General features: G+C 37.8%; 1 protein-coding gene across 1 annotated transcript in view; it reads right to left on the minus strand.

Annotated features, from left to right (window-relative positions):
• Positions 1-25,448, minus strand: part of LOC117337238 — a 28,646-nt gene extending 3,198 nt beyond the window's left edge. The window contains exons 1-3 of the mRNA XM_033898112.1: positions 25,372-25,448; positions 23,411-23,469; positions 3,278-9,491 (exon numbers count right to left, since the gene is read on the minus strand). Of these exons, the coding sequence (XP_033754003.1) occupies positions 3,278-9,488 (6,211 nt within the window). The 5' untranslated portion in view covers positions 9,489-9,491; positions 23,411-23,469; positions 25,372-25,448. The remainder of the gene's footprint in view (positions 1-3,277; positions 9,492-23,410; positions 23,470-25,371) is intronic.
• Between the last annotated feature and the right edge of the window lie 1,674 nt (positions 25,449-27,122).

Consider the following 27,122-nt stretch of genomic DNA (forward strand, 5'->3'; position numbering starts at 1 on the left):
TCATTGATAAAGTTTAAGCTTAATAAAAAAAAAACTTGAATGCTATAGCTTGCTATACCAAATAAAGGATGAAACATTGCATGTTTAATTTTTTTAATTTCCGTTTTACAGAAAATCAAAATGCACCAACTTGAAAGTTGACAAGGCAAGAAAATGGCGGGCAATTTTTCCTACGTGCAACTACTACTGGCCAGATTATTTATGAAGGGAGATAAAGGCAATAATTACATTTCAAGATAAAAACGAAAATCTTCTTGATCCTAAATGTGGTAGAATTTCGTTTTAGTGGCTCGAAATAGTTTCAATATTTTTACTTTTTTTTATTCAACAAAGGTTTCAAGGTAGCTTATGAAATTATAAGCTACCTTGTACGAGGGAGCTTTATAATGGGAGTATATAACTAAACACGATGTTTTTCTAGTTACCGTTATTTCGCGACCGTTTCCCTGTCAAATTCCGCTGAATGTTCGCAGACATTGCTTTAAAAGATTGCCAATCAACAAAGTACAAGAAATATACTACAATGTACGTATTGATACTTTCCACTACAAACCGACAATCGGAACACCTCGCCTCCGTCTGCGAACGTAGTTTCGGAGAAAATGACGAGGGGTTCCGATTGTACAAACCGATTGATAAACCGGAAATAAAGCTACGTCAGTAACTGTGAAACCGGATGTCGTGATCATAGTTCCGGAACCTGGGCGCATTCACGTCACCGTTATTATACCTTTCCTTATTTTACCCTATAGAAAAAGTAGACAATATAAATGCTATTTGAAACACACCCTCCAAAAATGCTATTTACCAGGTTAATAGTCGAAAGTGCCATTTACCCGGAATGAGCGCATTAATATTTTCTCGGATTTGTTTGCTTTGTTCATTCTGATTGCACAATTCGGATGGTTTCTACCGTCATACCTTGTATTAGTATACAGTCCGAAAATTCTTTCGAAATCGTAAGCGTTTACTAAAATCGTTCGAGTGAATGCTACAGGAACGTTTCGGAAAATGGCTTCACCTACAAGGTTATATAATCTGGATGAAGAAGCGTTAGAGTGGGTTGTTTCTGAGAGTTGGTTTGGTTTATTTTGTTTAACGTCCTGTTAACAGCTACAACGACAACGCTAGCACACAAGTTTTTTTGTTTTTGTTTTTGTTTTTAATTTACATTAAAATTTGATCATTGAAACAGACTTTGGTTTTATTACTAGTCCTGAACAAAATGGAATAATTTAAATGTGGGTATAATAAAACAGTTATTGTACTGTTATGGGTAATTCTGGAAATAGCACTTTTATTGTCCCCCTTGACATTAACTATTTCCCTCGACGTCCCTTACATCTATACAATAACTGTATATTATTATACCTTTAGTTATTTTACTCTATATGTGAAATGTGTATGATGCAATGTGGTTACATTGCAGAACACATTCGACGAATGTCTACCCGATAGTACGTAAAATGTTAGGGTAAGCCTATGTTGCTACACTTACCATAATACAATCTATGTACCACTTTTGTATGTAATGCGCAAATCTTGCTGATCTAACTTTGTGTATAAGTAGAGAGCATAGGCACTTTTACAAGGTAAAAATTTCGAGTCGTTTTTGTAATATCGCAAAAGCTCAGTAGAGCTACACTTACGACTAACGTTTAGAGAAAATATTTTGAAATTCAGTAAATCTGATTTTTTCCATATACATTTATAATACTGATTCGTGTAATTTTTGTTCGAAAAATTTTATCATAATGCCTTTAAATAGTCTACGAAAAGTCATTTTCACTGGGAAATTGATAGTTTTCAGGAAATTATTAAGTTATTTTTTGTGATGCACCGTTTCAAAAAGTCAAGAGAGACTGCTTTCGCGTGCATACACTGCCACTCATAAGAGACCATACACTCAGAGTGTATGGTCTCTTATGAGTGGCAGTGTATGCACGCGAAAGCAAAATGCATTTGCAAATTAGTATTATCTTAATTGTTTTTATTTCTAAATATATGTTAATGGACCTATATCATATTCCATAGTCCATAAAAAATCCAACAGATCACATTGTCTATATGAAGGAGAAATACAAACCTTTAATTCTCAGAAAGATACAAATCCCGAAAGAAACACGACCCGCTTGCTGAGCCATCCCCCCCCCCCCCCCCCCCAAAAAAAAAAAAAAAAAAAACACAGTATCTGTGAAAGCAAAGGGAAAACATAATCAAAGAGGAAGATATTTACTATTTACAAGTTAGAAATATGATAAAAATATCAAAAATACACGTACAAAAATGTATGCCCAGATCGCCCACGATAGCTTCCCCCTTCAAAGCATGGGCTTTCAGGAACCAGCCGATTGACCTGTTTATTTGTTCTAGCGGTTTATTTTTAAACTAATCCTCCTCCCATCATATTGAATCTTCACCGCGACTTCATCTACAGGCCTTAACAGTTAGGAGTAAAATGGTTCGACGTTGAACACGCTTATATTTTATATATATCTTTATAATGTGCGGTGCCTAAGTGGAACTATTTTGAATGGCGACAAAAAGATGTTAAACTGACAACGGGTATTGCCATCATACAGTTGTGGTCAGGCGTTCAAGGTAAGATATTTCAGGAAATGGTTACATTTAATCATATATTTGAAATGTGAAAATGAATTAGAGTCCATGAGGAAAGGAAATGACCAATCATCGTCACGAAGATATCAAAGCAAATCGTGCCTACATAGACAGCACCGACGGCTGGATGTTTTTTTCTTCTTTCGCACACTCTATTATGCAACATCGTATATTTTGTAATACTGTATGTACAATGCGTATTTCTTGTGTTCTTTCCTACAGACCGAACGAGTCCGGTACGTACTAGCACAGAAAAAAATATTAGCTCCAACTCCTACGATATAGAACTTGGGGGTAATATGTTTCAATCAATACTGACGTCCTGGTAATAGTTAATGTCATTGGTGGTTAACACAACGACCAGTATATTTGTTGTTTCAGCCAACGATGCGTTCTCAGACAACAAAGTGGGGGCTATATGACTTGGTTTTGAAATTTATAGTGTAACATGAATTTATTACAATCGAGAATTTGAAAGACAATTCAATATGTATATATATAGCTAATGACGAATAATGTACACCACTAATACTAATATATATATAATTATTTTCCAATAGCATCATATTTACAATATTTTGTTGCTCTTACTTTTCGTGGTAAATGTATAAATGTATTTTACCTTTTCTGTTTATTGCAAGTTTCACCCCGGACTTACCCATCGCCTTCTTTTTGTTGACTGCTTTCGTTTTTATGGAATTCAGCTTTCTCCTGTCATGTTTGTTGGCGTCCGCCTCTAAAACCTGTTCCGCTGTGGACGGCTCCTCGTTTAACTCCTGATGGGTCCCTTCGTTCTCTCTCAATACATTCTTGTTGACCTCAGTATGATTTGCTTCCAAATCTTTAAATTTATTTCCTTGGTTGGTTTCATTTTTAGGTACAGACTTCTTAGGATCCGTTGTCCTTTCATCCGGTACGGTAGTGTCTGTCATGTCTTCAATGGGATAATTCTCTTCCGGTTTGACGCAATGACCTTCTGAATCTAATTCCAATTTAATGTATTTCTTTTTAAAAGGTAGACGTCTCGATGTCAAAGAAATACCTTTCACTTTCTGCATACACGACTCCGAAACCTCATTAGATACAATAGACAGTTTGGGTTTCAACATAGTTCCTTCACTTTTATTCAGTTTAAAAAGATCCTCTTTGGAAACTTTCTTCCCGTCCAACCGACTTGTGTAATGTCTGTGAGCGCCACCCTGTTCTGAAACAGGATTCTTTGTGATACTTGTCAGAGTCGATTCCTTTCTATGCTTTCGAAAAGACTTGTATGTGTTCTTGTTGCCCTTCAATCGATCCTCAGATGTCAGTTTATGCCTTTTCCTGTGACCAGACATTCGCGCTTGCCTCTTCTTTTCCTGTATTTTTCCAATAGATACCATTCTAGCTTTTCTGCGCAAGTATTGAAGCTGACGATTCTTGGACTCCTCATCCATAACATCTAGATCCATAAACCAACATTTGGGTTTCTTACCAGTTTTTCTAAAATTAAAGTGGAAACCCTTTGTAGCAAGGGGGAGCCTGAAGTTATCATCAAATTTAGTCCAAGTAGAATTGGAATTGGTAGTATTAACAGATGTTTGGTTTTTCTGCATTAGTTGTTTTTCTGCTTCTTGACCTTCAGAGGGTTTAACTATTGTTCTCTGACTCCCAATTTCGCAATTCTCATCCACTTTCCCACAACTTTCTTGAGGATGACATATTTCTGAGGAATCGGAAGGTCCTGTATTACTCGCATTGCGAGATAATGAACACGATCCCACAAGGGTATCGTCACTATTTTCAATGCTAAAATTCTGCTTATTTCCATGTTTCTCAGCAGTAGGATCTGAATTGTCCGCTTGATGGTCGTCTTCCTCTACATATTTCTGCAGCTCGTCTTGATCTTTATCTTCTGTGGAGTGTGAAAGTTCATCTGTATCTTTAATGTTCACAGATACGCAGTCATCTCGTGAGCTGTTGGCTTGGTGCCTGTTAGACACTCCTTCTCTTCTGCAAGTGTTATGTGCAGAATCTACCATTGTACCAGGAAGTCTATTAGAACCATCACGTTTTTGTTCCAAATTACCGTCTTCTGCAGGTGCAGTCTTTAGACGAATTTCTTCAAATTCTCCTCGAACATTAGTTTTTTTGGCGTTTTGGTTTCTGTGGGAAGCTGTATCATTCACAGAATATAAATCATATAGTATTGTATTATTTTCTCCATTAGTTGGATTCTCATCCATACTTAAATCGTGAGACGATGATTGTCTATCGACAACATTGCCGTGAGTTTCATTATGTATGAAATGCGTTTCTTTATCCATTTCCTGGTGTGATATTTGTGCGTCATCTTCATCGACTAAGATTTCTGTGTGATTTTCACCGTGTTCATTTGGTTTGTTGTCTACAGTGTACTGAACGTGCCCACATGGACTGCCGTTTACGCCTGAATCGATTCTAGAAGAGTACCTTCTGATACACCTTTCTACTGACGAGTGTCCTCTTGCAATGTGTCCAACGATTTCGCGATCTTCCGAGTGCCCACTCGAGCTACTGTCTACACATTGTCCATTAGAAGTGCTGCTTATCGAGTCATTTTTACCGTCTTCCGTCGAGTTATCTCTCATGTCTTCCGCCGCCAAACCTTCACTTTGTCTATCGTCAACCGAGCTCAATGTCTGATCGTTGTCTATTGACTGCTCACTTTTACGTTTGTCTGTTATGTGGTCACTTTGACTGATGACTGTTGAGTTGTCATTCGGATTCTTGTCTATTGAGTGGTCATTTTTACTCTTACCTGTTGAGTGTTCACCTTGACTGATGACTGTAAAGTGTTCACTTTTACTCTTATCTGTCGAGTGTTCATTTTTACTCTTATTTGTGGAGTGTTCACTTTGACTGATGACTGTAAAGTGTTCACTTTTACTCTTATCTGTTGTGTGTTCACTTTGACGCTTATCTGTTAGGTGTTCACTTTGACGCTTATCTGTTAGGTGTTCACTTTGACGCTTATCTGTTAGGTGTTCACTTTGACGCTTATCTGTTAGGTGTTCAATTTGACTCTTATTTGTTAAGTGTTCACTTTGACTTCTGTCTGTTAAGTGTTCATTTTGACTCTTATCTGTCGGGTGTTCATTTTGACTGACGACTAATGAGTATTCACTTTGACTGATTACTGTTGAATGTTCACTTTGACTCTTACCTGTTGAATGTTCACCTTGACTGATGACTGTCGAGTGTTCACTTTGACTTTTGTCCGTTGAATGTTCACTTTGACCGATGGCTGTGGAGTGTTCACTTTGACTGACGACTGTTGAGTGTTCATTTTGACTAATGACTGTTGAGTGTTTATTTTGACCCTTGTCTTTAGAGTATTCACCTTCACTGTTGCCTATACATTGACCATGTTGAGTGATGTCTACCGAGTGCTCACTCGGGCATTTGTCTACCGAGGGTATACTTTGACTCTTAACAATTAATTGCTGACTTTGACTATTGTCTGGGGAATGTTCACATTGGTTGTTTTCTGCAGATGGACCACTTCCACTTTTGTCTATTGAGTGTTTGCGAGGACTGTTGTCGACCAAGTGCTCACATTGACTGTTGTCGACTAAGTGACTGTTGTCTGATGGGTGATCACTTTGAATGTTGTCTGCAGATCGGCTGATATACTCATCACCTATTGATTGCTCAATCTGATAATTGTCTGCAGATTGATTACTTTTTCGTATGTCTTTTGAGTGCAATCTTTTACTGCTGCGTATAGAAAGTTTAATTTGATTGGTGTCTGTAGATTTTCCACTTGGACCGTCGTCTAAGGAAAGCCCAATTTGACTTTCGTCTACTAAAGGCTTACTTTGACCCCCGACTGCGGATGGGCTACATTGCCTTTCATCTGCTGTATGTCCTTTTTGTTTGTGCTGGTGGTTATCAGTTTTCTTTAGCTCATTATGGTCGGTGTCGTTTACACATTTTATGTGCTTGTCACTTTGATGTTCTTGTACTGGTAGTTCTTTTTCCACTGTCTGTTGCTCCTTATTTTCACTGTCGTCTGTATTTCCACAATCGACATTCTGTTTATTACTTGATTTTTTAACGGAGTTAAAGTTAAACACGACCCTTTTTCTCGGTCTTCCCCTTTTCCTCTTCACGGGGCAAGGTTTGGGTTGTTCTTCGAGAGTTGCGGGCTTATCTACAGTAATACAGTCGGCAATCTCTTTTCCTATGCTACTTCTCTCATTTTTGTCTGCGGTTTTCCCACTTTCTTGTTGGTTATTGCTTCTTTTCTGCTGTTTGTGCGAAGGTTCACCTATATATTTGACGTGTTTGTCACCGAGATGTTCCGGTTGTGGTGGTTCGGTTTTCCTTTTCGGTGGTTTCCTTTTTTTAGGTCTTCCCCTTTTTCTTTTTTTGGGGAAAGGCTGATTTTGTTTTTCTTCGACAGTTGAGGTTAACTCCATTTTCAAACCTGGAATATCAATAGGTGATGCATCAGCGGTGCTTTCTTCGTCCACGCTAGATTCCTGTTTAATTTGTTTAAGAATGTGATTTATGCCCGACTGATCCTCTGATATTCCTTCGTCTTGACTCGTATCTGGTGCCTCATCTTCCTCCCCCTTAATCAATGTCATATCCAAACTATCTAGGCTATTAAGTTTTTCCAGCTCTTTTTTCGTGTGCATTCTCTTATAATGCAGTTGTAACTGACTATGCCGTTTATAAGGCCTCTTGCACAATTCACAAAAGAATGCATAATTTCCATGCATTGTACCAACATGGGCCAACAGATTTTGTTGTGATTTCCCTCCATATGGACACAACGGACAGCGATAAGGACGATTTGTTGTGTCATGAGTTCTCATGTGTACTTCCTTATTTGACTTGTTTGAAAAGGTGCGATCACATACATCACAGGAGAATGGTCTTATTCCGCTATGTAATTGACGGTGTTTTCCAAGAGATGATTTGACCTTGAAACCCTTATTGCAAATATCGCATTTAAATGGTCTCTCGTTAGTGTGTCGTTGTGCGTGTTTGTTCCTTGCTGATGGGGACTTGAAATATTTTCCACATAATGGGCACGGGTAATTCCTTTCTTCTGAGTGAACATGCATGTGCTTGGCCAAGTCAGATTTGGTTTTGCATGCCTGTGTGCAACCTGGATGTGTACATGGAAAAGACCGAACATCACTGTGCTTAAATTTGTGGAGGTTCAACTCGTACTTTGTTTTACATCTAAATTCACATTCTTCACACTGCAGAGGTTTTTCGGATGTATGACGGTAAAGATGATATTTCAAGTCACACGACCTCTTAAAGCTTTGTCCACATATTTCACAATGAAATGGACGATCATCTACATGGCTCAAAAGATGACCTGAAACATTGCGCCGCCATTTTGTTGTGAAATCACAATAAGGACATTTGTAGTTTTTAACTTTTGAATGTTTAGCCTGATGACGCTGCAAATCAATTCTAGATCTGGAAGCATATGGGCACAGTTCACACTTAAACGGTTTAGCTTTGGTATGCTTGGATTCATGTTCCATAAAAGATTCCCTACTTCTGGCTCTGAAATCGCAGTAAGAACAGTATATAAATGGTCTGACATGCTTTTTTCTATGCTGTATCAGCTTAGGACGTTCTCGGAACACCAAGTCACATCGGTCACATTTGAAATTCCCAAGTACTGGGGGCCTTCCTATTCTGTGTGCTAATCGTTTTCTTGGGGATTTCTTTTTCTTCTTTGACTTTTTTGGCCGACCACGTGCACAAGGAGGTTTTGTTGGTGAGCTTGATGAAGACACTTCAATCTCATCACCGGAAAAGGAAATGTCTTCCTCTACTTTAGGCTGTTTTAAAGCCGATTTTATTTCCATTTTGCGTTTCTTTGGAGGTACCGTACTGTTGCATACTAGTGGGGAACTGACAATAACTGCTCCAGCAGTCTCAGAACTTCCCACATCAGCAATACGAAATCCAATAATCTGTTGCTGTTCTTGTTCGTTTATCTTCCTACAGGAATCTTCATATTCCTCAGAGGCTGAACTTTGTTCCTGTGCTGTGAAGGGTTTTTTCCTAGGTCGGCCTCTTTTTCGTGATGGTGCAATTTCGAAAGGAAGTGTTGATTGGCTCTTACTGCTTTCCAAAGGAGTTCTCAGACTCATGCTTTTTGCACCAAGTATGTGACAATTTCTTTCAACAATATTAGCTGCAATATCAACAGCCGATTCTCCTGTTTTGGCAGCGTTTGCTATATCCAAAACATTATCAGATTCCAATGAATAAGTTTCTTCATCATTGGCATATTCAAACACAAAAGGTTCCTGAACTCTCTTCTTTTTTGACTTTTTAGGTGTTATCCTTGCATGTGTTTTGCTTTTCCTACGATGTTTCTTGCGAGGTGAACTTTTGTATTCTCTATACAGTTTGATAGCAGGAGATGCAACTTCTTCTGACAGACTGCTACTTGGTGATTGTGTCAAACAAACATTTTGCAATGATATACTACATTCATTGGCACTATCAACATCGGACATATTTGGGAGTATATTTTGACAAATATCCAGTGTTTTCTCAGTGTTTGTATCACTCAAATCCCAATCAGACTCTTTCTTTGCGATGTGAACAGGAACATCTGCTAGGTTGTGGAAAGAAGCTGGTGCTGCCATATTGGTGTTGAGATATGACAGGGGTAATGGGTTAGCCTCTTCTGTTCCATAATTTAATGCCACACTAGAACAGCTTAATTCAGTTTCCTCTATCTTTATCATAGGGAAAGGTTTTGTTTCAATCTCTTCATCATCAGAGATATTCTCATATACCATTCCAGTTAACTTATTTGGATCAACACCAGGTTCCATTGAGACAGACTCGTAGCATTCCATTATCTACAAAATACAAACAAAACATTACATAAATATTGATATCATGTATGGTTTAGTTTCTTCTCCCTTTATGTACACATTCATTTACGATTGGGATTTGATTCTGAAAATGTCTTTTGGTAGGATAATTGTTTTCATACTTGCAACACTAGAACAAAGAAAATCTATACTGACAAAAACACATACAAAGAAAAAATCAAAACAAATCTCAACTGTCAAAATCAAACATGGTCATCTATTTGCCAAATTTGATGACCAGATTTTTCAAATCAATCAAACAATTGAAAATGCATAATAGAGACCAATAAAAAGATGGATATGAAGTTTGAAAAAGACCTACAGGGCAGTTAATACACAGAAATAACAATAACAAATGTCAGCTGTCAAAATAGAAGGTGTGCACCGCTCAGCAATTTTGATGTTTTTGATGCATTTATCACCTAGATGTAACCCTTTTTTAAACTTTGTCATATGTAAGTGCTTATTCTATATGAATGAACAAGGGGATGTATGGGCTTGCACTACTCCCCTTTAATCACAGTTTTGACAATTATAGGCCTTTCAGATAACAAAAAGTTTGGGTGTTTTAACATATTTGACATCTGTGAGCACATTATTTTTTGCTAACTTCATCAGGTGTCATCCAAGGAACCTACTAGCCTTATATCATGATTCATGACCTTTTGATTAATCATCAGAAGTATGTGACTTAAATGTTTAACATATTTGACCCCTATCACCTTGAATATGCGGTCAAGAACATTTTATTCACAAACTTTATCAAGTGTCAACCAGGAACCTACCACACATATATCATGATTCTTAGCCTTTTTCTTAATCAGAAGAAGTCATGCATATGTCTTCTATGTCCCACTTTGGTCTGTAAATACATAGTAAGTTTGAAGCAAATTCAAAAATTCACTTAAGTTCCTGTTTTTTCTCCTAAAACAACTTAACCTTATATCAAGAAGAGTACAGCTGCCCTGAGCTGGCATAACAAAAAAAAAATGCACTTGTCCAATCCCAAACAGAAATGATTATTGTATCAGGTGAATACAAATAATTGAAATGCAAGATTAATTGTCTTATCAAAATGCCTTTTAATGAATACAATTTCATGCTTTAGCAAATAGTCAACAAAGTTTGAAAAAAATTATTGAGGGTAAGGATCAACATCTTCGGGGAATTATTTTTGAAAAAATAGTTTTAATCTAAATGCCAATCAGGAAAACAGTTATACCGGTAATAATTATTTTTCATGGTTATAACTAAGTGTGAATTAATTACATGTATATCAAGAGCTGTGGGAGGAGATATCTGGATAATAACTTTTGCACAATCAGTAGAAAACTCAATATCATGATCATAAAACCTAAGTTTCAAAGAGATCAGTTAACAAGAGGTCCAAAGGGCCTGATCTCCTACCTGGTATTCACTAGTTTGATGATTATCTGCCTTTAATTTAATCAAAAGAACATGATTATAGACCTTTCAGTTGTTCAAAGATTTTAACAAATTTGACCCTTGCCACCTTGAATATGTGTCTAGGTTATTTCTTTTCACAAACTTTGTTGTGCTTCATCACTACAATACATCACCCAAATAGAATGCTTCTAGGCCTTATGGTTAACCAAAATTTGACCACTTTGACCTTTAATATGTGTCAAGGTCAATTCTTTTCGAACTTTATGGGGCTCTACTCCAGGAACCTACCAGCCGAATATCATAAATGTAGCTACTTCGGTTTGTGAAAAGAAATCATTGGAATGTTTTAATATATTTTTGATCCCTGTGACCTTGAATATGGGTCAAGGTAATTTGTTTTCATAAACTTTGTGGGGCTCCGTCCCAGGAACCTTAACCAACTGAACATCATTATTCTAGGCCTTTTGGTTAACCAGAAGTCGTTTTAAGTTTTAAAACATATCAAAGACATTTTTCTTTCTAAACTTTGTCAGGCTACATCTTAACAACCTATCAGCAGCCAAATATTTTACTTCTAGAATTGAAGTTTAATGAGAAGAGGTTGTTTAAAGGTGAACAAATTTCATCCTTGTGACCTTTGATATGAGTCTAGGTTTTTTTTGCAAACTTTGTGGAGCTCTATGCTAGGAACCTAATTGCCATATAACATGATTCTGGGCCTTTTGTTTGTGAGAAAAAGTAGTTTGAATATTTCAACAATCTTAACATCCTTGAACTGGAATGTGTGTCGAGGCAATTTCGTTTCACATTTAAACTGGAGCTGTCACCAAGGGGGTGACAAGTATACCCCCGCTTTTCCATGATTGGTTTGGATACTTTGTGACGCTGCCTATTTATGGTACTATAACCAAATCAAACATGTTCTATGTTTAGGTAAGAACTAAGTGAATGCATAGCCGAACAAAATTTTGCACGTTTTTAAAGACAAAAGATCCCAGAGGGATCTTGGCGCCCACCATTGAATGATCTTCATAGGATCCATGTCAGATTGATCTTTTCTCTTTTTTTTTCAACCCTTCCTCTTACTAATCTGTGTAAATTGAGAAACATCCCTCCGGTACTTTTTAAACAAGGGAAACTTATATATGAAATTTGAAATTATTGATAATGGCTGTCTGTCGACAATGTTTTCAGATTGGTCCAAAAATGCATCACAACGGACCACGGGGAACCTACATATGAAAATTGAGAAAGATCCCTTCAGTATCTTCTGTAAAATAGCAATAACAAACTTCAGTTGTCAAAATCCAAGATGACTGTCTGTTGGCCATGTTGTTATCCGACTAGTTCTAAAATGAAATATGCACAACTAGGGACCAAGGGCAACAGATATATCAAATTTGAGAAAGATCCCTTCAGTTCTTCTTAGAAATAGCGATAACAAACTTCAATTGTCAAAATTCAAGATGGCTGCCTGTCGGCCATGTTGTTTTTCGATCGGTCCCAAAATACAATACACATAAAAAAGGACCATGGGGAATCCACACATGAAATTTGAGACAGATCCCTTCAGTACTTTCTCAGAAATATTGATAACAAACTTCAATTGTCAAAATCCAAGATGGCTGTCTGTCGACCATGTTGTTTTCCGATCAGTCCCAAAATGCAATGTGCATAACTAGGGACCAAGGGCAACCTACATATGAAATTTGGGAAAGATCCCTTTAGTACTTTCTCAGAAATAGTGGTATTAAACTTCAATTGTCAAAATCCAAGATGGCTGCCTGTCGGCCATGTTGTTTTCTGATCGGTCCCAAAATAAAATATGCATAACTAGGGACCAAGGGGAACCTACACATGAAATTTGAGAACGATCCCTTCAGTACTTTCTCAGAAATAGCGGTAACAAACTTCAATTGTCAAAATCAAAGATGGTTGCCTGTTGGCTATGTTGTTAACCGATCGGTCCCAAAATGCAATATGCATAACTAGGGACCAAGGGGAACCTACATATGAAATTTGAGAAAGATCCCTTCAGTACTTTCTCAGAAATAGCAGTAACAAACTTCAATTGTCAAAATCCAAGATGGCTGCCTGTCGGCCATATTGTTTTCTGATCGGTCCCCAAATGCAATATGCATAACAAGGGACCAAGGGGAACCTGCATATGAAATTTGAGAAAGATCTCTTCAGTACTTGCTCAGAAATAGCGGTACCAAACTTCAATTGTCAAAATCCAAGATGGCTGCCTGCCTGTTGGCCATGTTATTTTCTGATCGGTTCCAAAATACAATACGCATAACTAAGGACCAAGGGGAACCTACATATGAAATTTGAGACATATCCCTACAGTACTTTCTCAGAAATAGCGGTAACGAACTTCAATTATCAAAATCCAAGATGGCTGCCTGTCGGCCATTTTGTTTTCCGATCGGTCCCAAAATGCAATATGCATAACTAGGGACCATGGGGAACCTACATATGAAATTTGAGACAGATCCCTTCAGTACTTTCTCAGAAATAGAGGTAACAAACTTCAATTGTCAAAATCCAAGATGGCTGCCTGTCGGCCATGTTGTTTTCTGATCGGTCCCAAAATAAAATATGCATAACTAGGGACCAAGGGGAACCTGCATATGAAATTTGAGAACGATCCCTTCAGTACTTGCTCAGAAATAGCGGTAACAAACTTCAATTGTCAAAATCCAAGATGGCTGCCTGCCTGTCGGCTATATTGTTTTCCGATCGGTTCCAAAATACAATACGCATTACTAAGGACCAAGGGGAACCTACATATGAAATTTGAGACAGATCCCTTCAGTACTTTCTCAGAAATAGAGGTAACAAACTTCAATTATCAAAATCCAAGATGGCTGCCTGTCGGCCATTTTGTTTTCCGATCGGTCCCAAAATGCAATATGCGTAACTAGAAACCATGGGGAACCTACATATGAAATTTGAGACAGATCCCTTCAGTACTTTCTCAGAAATAGAGGTAACAAACTTCAATTGTCAAAATCCAAGATAGCTGCCTGTCAGCCATGTTGTTTTCTGATCGGTCCCAAAATACAATATGTATAACTAGGGACCAAGGGGAACCTATATATGAAATTTGAAACAGATCCCTTCAGTGCTTTCTCAGAAATAGAGGTAACAAGAATTGTTAACGGACGGACGGACGGACGGACCACGGACCACGGACGAAAGGCAATTTGAATAGCACACCATCTGATGCATAGAGCTAAGCGTCATAGGGTCCTCTAACTATATACCAAATTTTAGTAAAATCCATTGAAAACAAAGCAAATGCATAGCCGGACAAGCTAGTAACCATTTTTTACATAAAGGGGCATAACTCTGTAAAAAGGTTTTTTTCGGAAGAAGCCGTTACTGGAGACACAACTTCATGCCATCCTTCCACTCTGTATAAAGTTTCAAGAAAATCCATTAAAAAAAAAGTGAATGCATAGCGGACAAAATTATGACACATTTTGTATGAAAAAGGGGCATAACTCTGTTAAAAAGGGCTAAATCGCAAAATTACTACAGGGGACACAAGTTCATATGGTCTTCTAACTATACACTAAATTTGAGTGAAATCCATAAAGAAATGAGCGAATGCAAAGCCGGACGAATTTTGTGACCATTTTTTACATAAAGGTGCATAACTCTGTAAAAAGGGTTTTTTCAGAAGAAGGCGTTACTGGAGACACAACTCCATGCCATCCTTCATCTCTGTATAAAGTTTCAAGAAAATCCATCAAAAACTAAGTGAATGCATAGCCAGACAAAATTATGACACATTTTGTATGAAAAAGGGGCATAACTCTGTTAAAAAGGGCTAAATCGCAAAATCACTGCAGGGGACACAAGTTCATATGGTCTTCTAACTATATACCAAATTTGAGTGAAATCCATAATGAAATGAGCGAATGCATAGCCGGACAAATTTTGTGACAGATGTTTTTCCTGGGTGTTTCGGGGGAAATTTTGCAAGTAAATAATGTTAAAAATTTACATGCTAATAATCGTTTTATGTGTGGCAGGCATACCAATTTTATAATAGTGTCAATTCTAGCTTTACATGATGGCCCACACCTAACAACCTTTGTCTGTTATTTTCTTTTGATCTTTTCTTTTGTGTAATATTTCATTTTTCATTTTCCTGTGTTTTTCATATTTTTTGTATGAAAACTAAGGCTAAAATACATTGGGAATGGGGTCATGAGATGGTTATATAGGCAGGAAAAACAGAAACAACATGTATACAGTAAAACCTGTCTATTACAAACTCTTTTAATATGAAAATTCACTCCATACAAAACTAGAAAATGCCTGTAAGACATAAATGCTTTTAACAAATGTATTTCATGGTCTCACAAGTGATTTTACACTGGATGAAACATATTACGCACTAATTGGCAGTGATCGGAAAGCAATGTTCAGAAAGTAGGAGGCCTGAAAGGGGAGATTAAGCAGGAGGGCGATGATGATGATAAAGTTGCATCATCATTGAATGTGTTGTCTGTGTTAGCTACACAGGTGAAAGTGACCAGAATCAGACTGTGGCCTACAGCTGTGATATGTGCATTAAGTGTGCTTAATAGTGGAAGGCCTAAGCATCATTTGAGGTTCTGGTGTACATATCATAACTATTTATTCACTTTATTCTGAAACATGGAAACTGCATGTTTTTTTTCAATTAATAAACAAGGGCCCAATGGGCCCAAATCGCTCACCTGCAATGCAGTGATCTTTTCATATATGGATCCTGCAGTTATTTGAAAGCATGCTACAGGACCAATATAATAATGTCTCTCTGCACTTTGGCTTTTCACTAAAAGTCATTTAAAGATTTAAGCATACTTGATCGACGTGACCTTGAATGCGAGTCAGGGTCATTCATTTGAACAAACTTGGTAGCCCTTTACCCCAGCATGCTACAGACCCAATATTAACTCCATGGGACTCTTGGTTATTGAGAAGAAGTCGTTTCAAGATTTTAGCCTTTTTGACTCCTGTGACCTTGAATGAAGGTCAAGGTCATTCATTTCAACAAACTTGGTAGCCCTTTACCCAAGTATGCTACAGACCTAATATCAACTCCCTGGGACTCTTGGTTATTGAGAAGAAGTCGTTTAAAGATTTTAGCCTTTTTGACTCCTGTGACCTTGAATGAAGATCAAGGTCATTCATTTGAACAAACTTGCGAGCCCTTCACCCCAGCATGCTACAGGCCAAATATTAGGTCTCTGGGACTGTTGGTAATTGAGAAGAAGTTGTTAAAATTTTTAGCCTTTTTGACCGCTGTGACCTTGAATGAAGGTCAAGGTCATTCAATTGAACAAACTTGGTAACCCTTTACCGCAGCATGCTACAGACCCAATATCAACTCCCTGGGGCTCTTGGTTATTGAGAAGAAGTCGTTTTAAAATGTTAGCCTTTTTGACTCCAGTGACCTTAAATGAAGGTCAAGGTCATTCATTTCAACAAACTTGGTAGCCCTTCACCCCAGCATGCTACAGACCCAATATCAACTCCCTGGGCCTCTTGGTTATTGAGAAGAAGTCGTTTAAAGATTTTAGCCTTTTTGACTCCTGTGACCTTGAATGAAGGTCAAGGTCATTCATTTGAACAAACTTGGTAGCCCTTCACCCCAGCATGCTACAGACCCAATATCAAGTCCCTGGGTCTTTTGGCTATTTAGAAGAAGTCATTTATTTTTTTTTTAGCATATTTGACCCCTGTGACCTTGAATGAAAGTCAAGGTCATTCATTTGAACAAACTTGGTAGCCCTTCACCCCAGCATGCTACAGACCTAATATCAACTCCCTGGGACTTTTGGTTATTGAGAAGAAGTCGTTTAAAGATTTTAGCCTTTTTGACCCCTGTGACCTTGAATGAAGGTCAACGTTATTCATTTGAACAAACTTGGTAGCCCTTCACCCCAGCATGCTACAGGCCCAATATTGGGTCTCTGGGCCTTTTGGTTATTGAGAAGAAGTTGCTTGAATGGAAAAGTTGACGCCGGACGGACGGCCGGACGGCCGGACGGACGACGGACGCCGCGCCACGGCATAAGCTCACTTGCCCTTCGGGCAGGTGAGCTAATAAATGATATGTAATAATTTTATACACCTGGTTACTTTTTTTTCACAAATAAATATTTGCTGATTAAGACACATGGTGAAGGCACTATATGATGTGATACTGCATTATGGGAGGTGGAAATGATTGTTACATTTTCATACCAAAAAAGTTTGCATGGTTGCTTGAGGTCATGTACAGGTTTTTCTGTATATAGTCATACTGTATTTTGAAATTGGTATGAAGATGACAAATTTCTACATTATATGAAAAAGTGATAATTATTGATTAGAATCATGTAATGATGTCAAAAGAACTTTCCATATTTTGTATTTGAAACAATATTTGTTGAGGTCTCAGGTATAAATTGTGTTGCTTCCACAAGCAATACAGTATAATTTGTACATATAAATTCTTTTAACTAATTCTTTAAAATATTTTAACAGTAACAACAAGGGCCCAATGGGCCCAAATCGCTCACCTGCAATGCAGTGATCTTTTCATATATGGATCCTGCAGTTATTTGAAAGCATGCTACAGGACCAATATAATGTCTCTCTGCACTTTGGCTTTTCACTAAAAGTCATTTAAAGATTTAAGCATACTTGATCGACGTGACCTTGAATGAAGGTCAAGGTCATTCATTTGAACAAACTTGGTAGCCCTTCACCCCAGCATGCTACAGACCCAATATCAACTCCCTGGGACTCTTGGTTATTGAGAAGAAGTTGTTTAAAGATTTTAGCCTTTTTGACCCCTGTGACCTTGAATGAAGGTCAAGGTCATTCATTTGGACAAACTTGGTAGCCCTTTACCCCAGCATGCTACAGGCCAAATATTAGGTCTCTGGGACTCTTGGTTATTGAGAAGAAGACGTTTAAAGATTTTAGCCTTTTTGACTCCTGTGACCTTGAATGAAAGTCAAGGTCATTCATTTGAACAAACTTGGTAGCCCTTCACCCCAGCATGCTACAGGCCAAATATTAGGTCTCTGGGACTCTTGGTTATTGAGAAGAAGACGTTTAAAGATTTTAGCCTTTTTGACTCCTGTGACCTTGAATGAAAGTCAAGGTCATTCATTTGAACAAACTTGGTAGCCCTTTACCCCAGCATGCTACAGGCCAAATATTAGGTCCCTGGGACTCTTGGTTATCGAGAAGAAGTCGTTTAAAGATTTTAGCCTTTTTGGCCCCTGTGACCTTGAATGAAGGTCAAGGTCATTCATTTGAACAAACTAGGTAGCCCTTCATCCCAGCATGCTACAGACCCAATATCAACTCCCTGGGACTGTTGGTTATTGAGAAGAAGTCGTTTGAAGATTTTAGCCTTTTTGACCCCTGTGACCTTGAATGAAGGTCAAGGTCATTCATTTGAACAAACTTGGTAGCCCTTCACCCCAGCATGCTACAGGCCAAATATTAGGTCTCTGGGACTCTTGGTTATTGAGAAGAAGTCGTTTAAAGATTTTAGCCTTTTTGACTCCTGTGACCTTGAATGAAAGTCAAGGTCATTCATTTGAACAAACTTGGTAGCCCTTCACCCCAGCATGCTACAGACCCAATATCAACTCCCTGAGACTCTTGGTTATTGAGAAGAAGTCGTTTAAAAGATTTTAGCCTTTTTGACTCCTGTGACCTTGAATGAAAGTCAAGGTCATTCATTTGAACACACTTGGGAGCCCTTCACCCCAGCATGCTACAGGCCAAATATTAGGTCTCTGGGACTCTTGGTTATTGAGAAGAAGTCGTTTAAAGATTTTAGCCTTTTTGACTCCTGTGACCTTGAATGAAAGTCAAGGTCATTCATTTGAACAAACTTGGGAGCCCTTCACCCCAGCATGCTACAGGCCAAATATTAGGCCTCTGGGACTCTTGGTTATTGAGAAGAAGTCGTTTAAAGATTTTAGCCTTTTTGACTCCTGTGACCTTGAATGACGGTCAAGGTCATTCATTTGAACAAACTTGGTAGCCCTTCACCCCAGCATGCTACAGACCCAATATCAACTCCCTGGGACTCTTGGTTATTGAGAAGAAGTCGTTTAAAGATTTTAGCCTTTTTGACTCCTGTGACCTTGAATGAAAGTCAAGGTCATTCATTTGAACAAACTTGGTAGCCCTTCACGCGAGCATGCTACAGACCCAATATCAACTCCCTGGGACTCTTGGTTATTGAGAAGAAGTCGTTTAAAGATTTCAGCCTTTTTGACTCCTGTGACCTTGAATGAAAGTCAAGGTCATTCATTTGAACAAACTTGGTAGCCCTTCACCCCAGCATGCTACAGACCCAATATCAAGTCCCTGGGACTCTCGGTTATTGAGAAGAAGTCGTTTAAAGATTTTAGCCTTTTTGACTCCTGTGACCTTGAATGAAGGTCAAGGTCATTCATTTGAACAAACTTGGTAGCCCTTCACCCCAGCATGCTACAGACCCAATATCAAGTCCCTGGGTCTTTTGGCTATTTAGAAGAAGTCGTCTAATTTTTTTTTAGCCTTTTTGACTCCTGTGACCTTGAATGAAAGTCAAGGTCATTCATTTGAACAAACTTGGTAGCCCTTTACCTCAGCATGCTACAGACCCAATATCAACTCCCTGGGACTGTTGGTTGTTGAGAAGAAGTCGTTTGAAGATTTTAGCCTTTTTGACTCCTGTGACCTTGAATGAAGGTCAAGGTCATTCATTTGAACAAACTTGGTAGCCCTTCACCCCAGCATGCTACAGGCCCAATATTAGGTCTCTAGGCCTTTTGGTTATTGAGAAGAAGTTGCTTGAATGGAAAGTTGACGCCGGACGGACGGCCGGACGGCCGGACGGCCGGACGGCCGGACGGACGACGGACGGACGACGGACGCCGCGCCACGGCATAAGCTCACTTGCCCTTCGGGCAGGTGAGCTAAAAACATAATATACTGAACTTTACAACTTAACACAAAAACATAATATACTGAACTTTACAACTTAACTAGTAAACTAGTAGTTGTGAAAAGCATAATGACTGCAAATTTGTTCCCATTGCTTTGATATTTGATAACAGTTACACTCATATATCCAAAATTGTTGACAAAAACAAAACATCGACTTCACATTAACTAGAATAACTAAAGGAACTTTTTTGAAAAAAGAAGACGAGGCCAATAGGCCTGAATGTCACCTGAATTCTGAAATACATAGATAGTTGATGTCTTTGTTTTTTAATTAAGAATTTAGCACATTTGACCAGAGCGACCTTGAAGGCAGGTCTAGGTCATTGAAATTCAAAGCATGCCAGTCTCAATATCATGATCCTAGGCCCTCTTGATCATTTAGAAGTTGTTTAAAAGATTTTAACACATATGACCTCTGTGACCTTGAACACAGGTCAAGGTCATTCATTTCAATGCTGTTGATAGCTTTTTATCCTAGCATGCTTCTAGTCCAATATTATCACACTGGGCCTCTTGGTTAATATTGAGAAGTTGTTTAAGATATTAACATATTTGGCCCCTGTGACCCTGAAAGTAGGTCAAGGTCATTCCCTTGAACAAACTTTGTTCATCCCAACATCCATTTAACTTAAACACCAGTTAACTTGAAAGTAGGTCGAGGTCAGTCATTTGAAAAAAACTTTATAGCCCTTCATCCTAGCATGCTACTGACACAATACCATGACTTTGGGCCATTCTTACAAGGAAGGTACTGGCCCAATACTATGTCTCTAGGCCCATATATGATTACTGAGAAGATGCTCAAAGATTTTAAGACATTTGACCACTGTGCCCTCAAAAGTAAATAAAGGTCATTGATGAATAAACTACTGGTCCAATATCATGGCTCTGGGCCTCTTGGTTATTGAGAATAAGTTGTTGAAAAGATTTTTTAAAAGACAAATGACCATTTGTCTCAGGTGATCAAAACAATTGTAATAAATAGTGAATCCATGCTCAAAGTAGGAAGTTTAGTGACAAGAAATGTAGGACATAGAGCCCAGACAAACTTCTTTGATGTAGGTCAAAGGTCAACAAGGGCCCGTTGGAGGGTCACAACATACGCCCGGCGCAATATTTGACACTTGGAAGGGGGTAGTTTCACAGGTTGTAATGCTTTAAAATGAAGTATCATTGTTGGAAAGTTTGAAGGAGATATAGATACACATAATGGTGTGTAGTCGAAACCGAAAAGCAACTTTACATGATGAGATGTATATATGTTGCAAATATGGGAAACCTTGGTTTAGACACAACACAAAAATTAGTTCACATGTTTATATACAGAATATATACATTAAAAGAACCTCTTTGCAAAGAATCAGCCTCCTAATACCATTATTAAGTGAATGGTGAGCAATTACAAAATTTTAACCAAAACATTAACTCAAGATGTATATTTGTGTTAAGTATGGAGAGCTCAACACCATATGTGCCCGAAGTAAAATCATCAAAGGGGAATAACTCCACAAATAAGGGAGTAAGGGGCATGATTTTGGTATGCGACACTCCGGCTCATCAAGATGTATATTTGTGTCAAGTATGGAGAGCCTGGGTCGAGTAGATTGGAGTTATGGTCCGGACACCATATGTGCCTGCCCGCCCAACCGCCCGCCAACATGATAACATAATACGTCCTGTCTTTCGTCGGGCGTATAAAAAGTAGGTCAGATTGAGTCTGGACAAGATCATGTGCAGAAGAATAAAAGGATGGACACAGCGAAAAACTATAACCCCCCACCCCCCTCTCCAGTTGGACTAATAACATTAAAGCTTACTCATGAATATAGTTTTGTCATATTACTGAGGAACACTTGTAGTTATTATCAATTTATCATCGCTAAAATCTATAATCAGTCAGTGGTTCATACAAAGATTTTACATATTCTATAAATTCTATAAAGGTAACTTAGTTGATAAATAGATTGTGTTTAGAGTCCTATCAACAGATAAGATAAGGGTGTTATTGGGGGCACCTGTAAGTGTTGTGCGAAGAGAGATGTGGGACGTACATTATTGGTTTATGTTGATGCCACCGCTTATATGCAAGCAAAACAACAAATGACTTAGGTTTATTCTGGAAAATAGCACTACTGTATTTGCTATCCTTCAAGACACTTACCCGTGGTATATACAAATTTTCAGCTTTATATTAGACAATATTTAAATTTTGTTTTTGACGAATCAGAAGCTTCCATTATATGTTACCATTGCAACAAAACTTTTGGAATGAAAGCAGCTGCATGCACATCTACCACATCTACACATGTTAACGTTCCCTAACATTTCTGTGAAGTTTTGTGAAAATCAGCCTACAAGTAAGGAGGAGTTGTCTCGACAAGGAGAACATATTTATAGTGACCAGTTACCATGGCAACCAAAATTTTGGAATTCAAACATTTGCATGCAAATCTACACATGTTCCCTAACATTCCTGTGAAGTTTTGTGAAAAATCGGTCACCAAGTTTAGGAGGAATTGTTCGGACAAGAAAAACCCTTTAAATAGTCGTCAGTTACCATGGTAACCAAAATTTTGAAATAAAACAGTTGCATGCACACCTACACATGTTTCCTAACATTCCTGTGAAGTTTTGGTCTACAAGTTTTTGAAATGTCTGGAAAAGATGTTTACAGACAGACAGATGTGTTTACAGACAGACAGATGGACAGACAGACAGACAGACAACCTGATTCCAGAATCCCCCCTCCCCCCCCCCCCCCCCCCCCAACTTTGTTACAGGGTATAAAAACTTTTGTCAAACTTAGGCCAGAGGGTATTAATAGACAGATAGCCTTTTATACATTTGCACATGCACAAGCACTTCCTAATATAGCATGATCCCCAAGTCTATAGTTCCACACTGTCGACACATTAGTTTTGTTACACTAAGAGCAGGGCTTTTCCAGAGGGCTTTTTGGGGCCATTAATGGACCTTTTTCAAATTGGATTTTTTTCATTTTAAATCCAATTTCCCAAAATTTGCAGTTTCACCAATTTATTCCCAAAATGAGGTAAAAAGGCCCCATCCCAAACCAGAAAAGCCTTCCTCAGTACAAAAGGTTGATTCAGGCTTTAAGGCAGATGGTAATATTTTTACTGATGGGCTGGCAGGAGATTGGTATGTGTGCAAAACACATAAATGCTTCAATGGATATTTGGCCGAAAGGTCACTATTACGCTTGTTGATTGATTTAAGTAATTCTTTTGTTGAGTATGCAGCCTCGGCAAATACTAGCGGCTTCCTTCCAACATGGCCAGGAAAAACTATTCAGCTCATTCAGTAGTAGACCAGGGGTCCTGGGTTTAATCCCCAACAAAGGCATATAAATAATGTGACAGTTAGCCCTAATTATCTGAGCAAGCCATTGTGCAAATACAGGTCACCATGACCTTGGGTCTTAGTTAATGATAAACTTTTACTAAATGTGATAAAAAAGAACACTTTACCTGAATTCTGATTAACCTTGGAATATTATTTCGATATCACCTTTTTCCAACATCACAATCTGCAAACATAAAAACATTGTAAATAATAAAATATAATACCAAAAACTGATATAGTTACTATGAATTGTTTCAAATAGGGAACATTTTAGCTAACCTGACCCCTCGGGCCAAGTAAAGTATTTATATTTAGTATTTGCATGGCATGGCACAGCATCCTTTGTTTGTCTGTCTGGCCTACCAAGGGTCTGCTGGTCAGGGCTCAATACTGGAAATATAACCAATACTCTAAATCCTTCTTCTTCAGTAGGAATGAAAGGTTTTGGTAAAAAAAAGCATCACTTTATGAAGGGGAACAGTACCTTCACAAATTTTGTAGAAACAAATGGTCTCCCCAACCCCCCCACCCCAAGGGACATGAGAGGTGAGCTAGCTGGGCCAATAGGAAAAACATAGCCAATACTTAAAAACCGTTCTTCTACCGGAATGAAGGATTTGTTCCATATTTCATATGAAGCATGTTTGAGGGTAGGAGAACTAATTTTGTATAAATGGTGTGGGTAGGGCCCGTCATGAACCTGAGAAGAGGGGCCACTAGAGATACTTGAAAATCTTTTAAAACGCTTCTTTTGTAGGAATATATGAGGGTGTTGCTTCCGTTGGACTGGAAGTGTTGGGCCAAATAGGGGAAAAAGAGGTAAATCCTTCAAGTATCTACTAGTCCTAAATGATTTAATAGTTATATTATTCCTCAAGTTTGGTCTGGAGCATTATAAAAAAGACTTGTTGTATATATTATAAACAAAAACTAATGTAGCTGTGAGAAAAATGTTTCTCAGCACCTCCCATTAGGCAAATGCATAATTTATGGTAGGACACCAATACAAACAATACATCATGGTATTTTTAAGATAGAATTTTGTCTTGATCACTTATCAAAATGCAACACTTAAATAAAATACACAATTAATTAGTTTTTATGCAACATTTACCTCTGCTCTGCTGCAATTAATTATTTCTTCTCGTGTACTGTGTATATTTCTATCAATAAAAATATCATATTCTTCCTCAATGTATCAGCTATCTATAGTTCAATCAGACAAACACACCACCGGTACTTTGATTGTATAGATAACTAACACCTGTGCCATTTTATAAATGAGACATTAACGAATGGAAAATATCAATGTATAGACAGGGCCAACATTTTTAGCTACAAAATTTTACAGCAGAGAAGTTATTTCATATCAAATATACTAGGCCCAGATTATAATACAATGACTCACGGAGAAGTCACATTGGAGTTTAGAAATATATATATATTGAACATCCTTGCAGTTGATAGAGACTCTCTAGCTTATACGGAAGACAATGCAAATCGATAGCTCCTGTGCAGGCAGCTAGCTAGGCTAAACCCTTATTAAGCATCACTGCTTTTTAATGCAGTGAATTATGAATACATTGCAAATGCCATATTCATTTTCATATGTGTGTATGACACCGCTGTATTAACGTTGTGATCTGCTTGAAGAATTTTAAATGATTACCCACACACTGAACTAGACGTTCTACTCTAAATGTCTAGGAAGGAGGATAAAGATAGCCTTGAAGATAGCCGTCTGTTCTATTTTTAGCACACACTGCAGTAGCAACATTAGCTTTCTTCCCACATAAATACGTTTTGATGAACAGAAACTATTCTACTTACCTATAAGAAGACTGTGATTAGGTACACAACTAGGAAAACATTGGAATAACAATTGAATTTAGTGCACATTATTTCCGTCTAACATATCTAACTTGGACAGCGGCAGTGATAATGCGAGTCCTTGCCGTCTGCCTCGTTTCCACCGTTCAATGCTGTATTTTTACGCATAAATTATGTTGACAACCTATATATTTGGGTGTAAAACAATAATTATATTTCCGTCATTACAACTGTTGTACATGTCAACTGTTCTTACCATTCCAATGAATAGAAAACACATACAATCCGATTCGTGAACGGACGTTGCTTGGACAGCAGCAGGGTTCGCTGGGCACTGTCGCAGACTGCGCGCACACATTGGTCAAAGGGAGGTAACTCGTAAAAAGAGCACAGAAAACGCAATGGCGGTTATAGCTGTTAAACATAATTCAGAGAAGAACGCCAGAAATTGAAAAAAAGTTTCATAATTACGCAGTCCAAGGAATCTCTCACAGAACATAGAATGACTTTTACACACCGGGATCATTATTTTAATCCATTTAAATTTATGTCTATGGCGCGGGAAGGATGTCATAATTTAATATTTTTGCCTAGGCAATAATCGACACAAAATTATTTTTGCCTAGGCAGAAATAATTTTGCCTAGGCAAAAATCGAATATTGCCTAGGTAGAAATATTTTTGCCTAAGCAATATTCGATTTTTGCCTAGGCAGAAATAATTTTGCCTAGGCAATATTTTATTTTTGCCCAGGCAAAAATATTTAACCTAATTATGACATTCTTCCCGCGCCATATATGTCGTCCCAAATGATATAACGTAGTACATTATAATACATATGTAGTTCGGTTTCTATGTTTTGTAATTACGACATATGTCTACAACAAAGCCTTTTTCCCACTATCTACATTTTTTTTTTAAATTTCAACTTAGACGCTTTAGTAAAACATATGTTTTATTTACAGTTTCTGATAAACAACTGTTTTATTTTAATGTCTCATTTTTTTCTTTAAAATACAGACAAGCTCATGAAATTCGAAAGTTCGCCTTGAAGAATAGTCATCAATCAAAGAGAACAAAATCTGTGTCTGAATTTTATCTCCCGAAAGTTGCACCTATATCTAGATCCCTGCCTCTTCCATCTTTGCCTATATCTAGATCCCTGCCTCTTCCATCTTTGAAACTAGCTCTGTTACAGCATATTTCCACACGTCAGTCCTGTTACTATATAGCCGAGGTGAAAGAAAATTAAAATCATACAATCAAGACTGAGACATCAACGTAGAACTCTTAAAGATGTTTTTTTTTCCGTGCTAATTTAGATCAGGATTCAAATTATTTAAATTATGGACAGCATGGTGAAAAATGCACGTCATTTCTTTTTTGAGTGCCAGAGTTATTCAACTGCTTTTGCAGAAATGCTTCAAGTTTATCATAACTTGAATGTGCGAATAAGTTTAAATTTGATACTTTTATACTTTTTGGTAATGAAAACCTAGCCTTGGATGATAATTGTAGTGCATGCATTCGAACTTGTGCAGTCTTTCATAAAACCTAGGGGAAGATTTTGAACACAAACTACCTGTTGTATATCTTTATAATGATTCACATGTACATGTATATATCATTAATTTCTTTCAATTGTTTATTTTTAAATTGCCTAACTCATCGTTTCTACAGTATTTTATCAACAGCAGATGATGTGTGCCTATTCCTTTGTACCATTTTGGACAATACAATACATGTTTAAAGTCAAACCAACATGTACATGTATATATGGCGATCTTAAGTTACCCCGGTATTTTTTATAATTGGATATTTCACTTTTGCGTTGGCAAATGTTTTATTGAAGAAATACTGTAAAGTAAAAAAAAAAGTAACATTATACATGTATTGGTATATATGTATACAACAGTTTCACGGACGTAACACTATACATGTGATGTGTATATGGTTAATATTGATGGTCTGACTGCATTGTACCAGAGACCTGGAGACGTGGATATCA

Source organism: Pecten maximus, chromosome 11 (assembly GCF_902652985.1).
Source record: "Pecten maximus chromosome 11, xPecMax1.1, whole genome shotgun sequence".
Taxonomy (NCBI): Eukaryota; Metazoa; Mollusca; class Bivalvia; order Pectinida; family Pectinidae; genus Pecten; species Pecten maximus.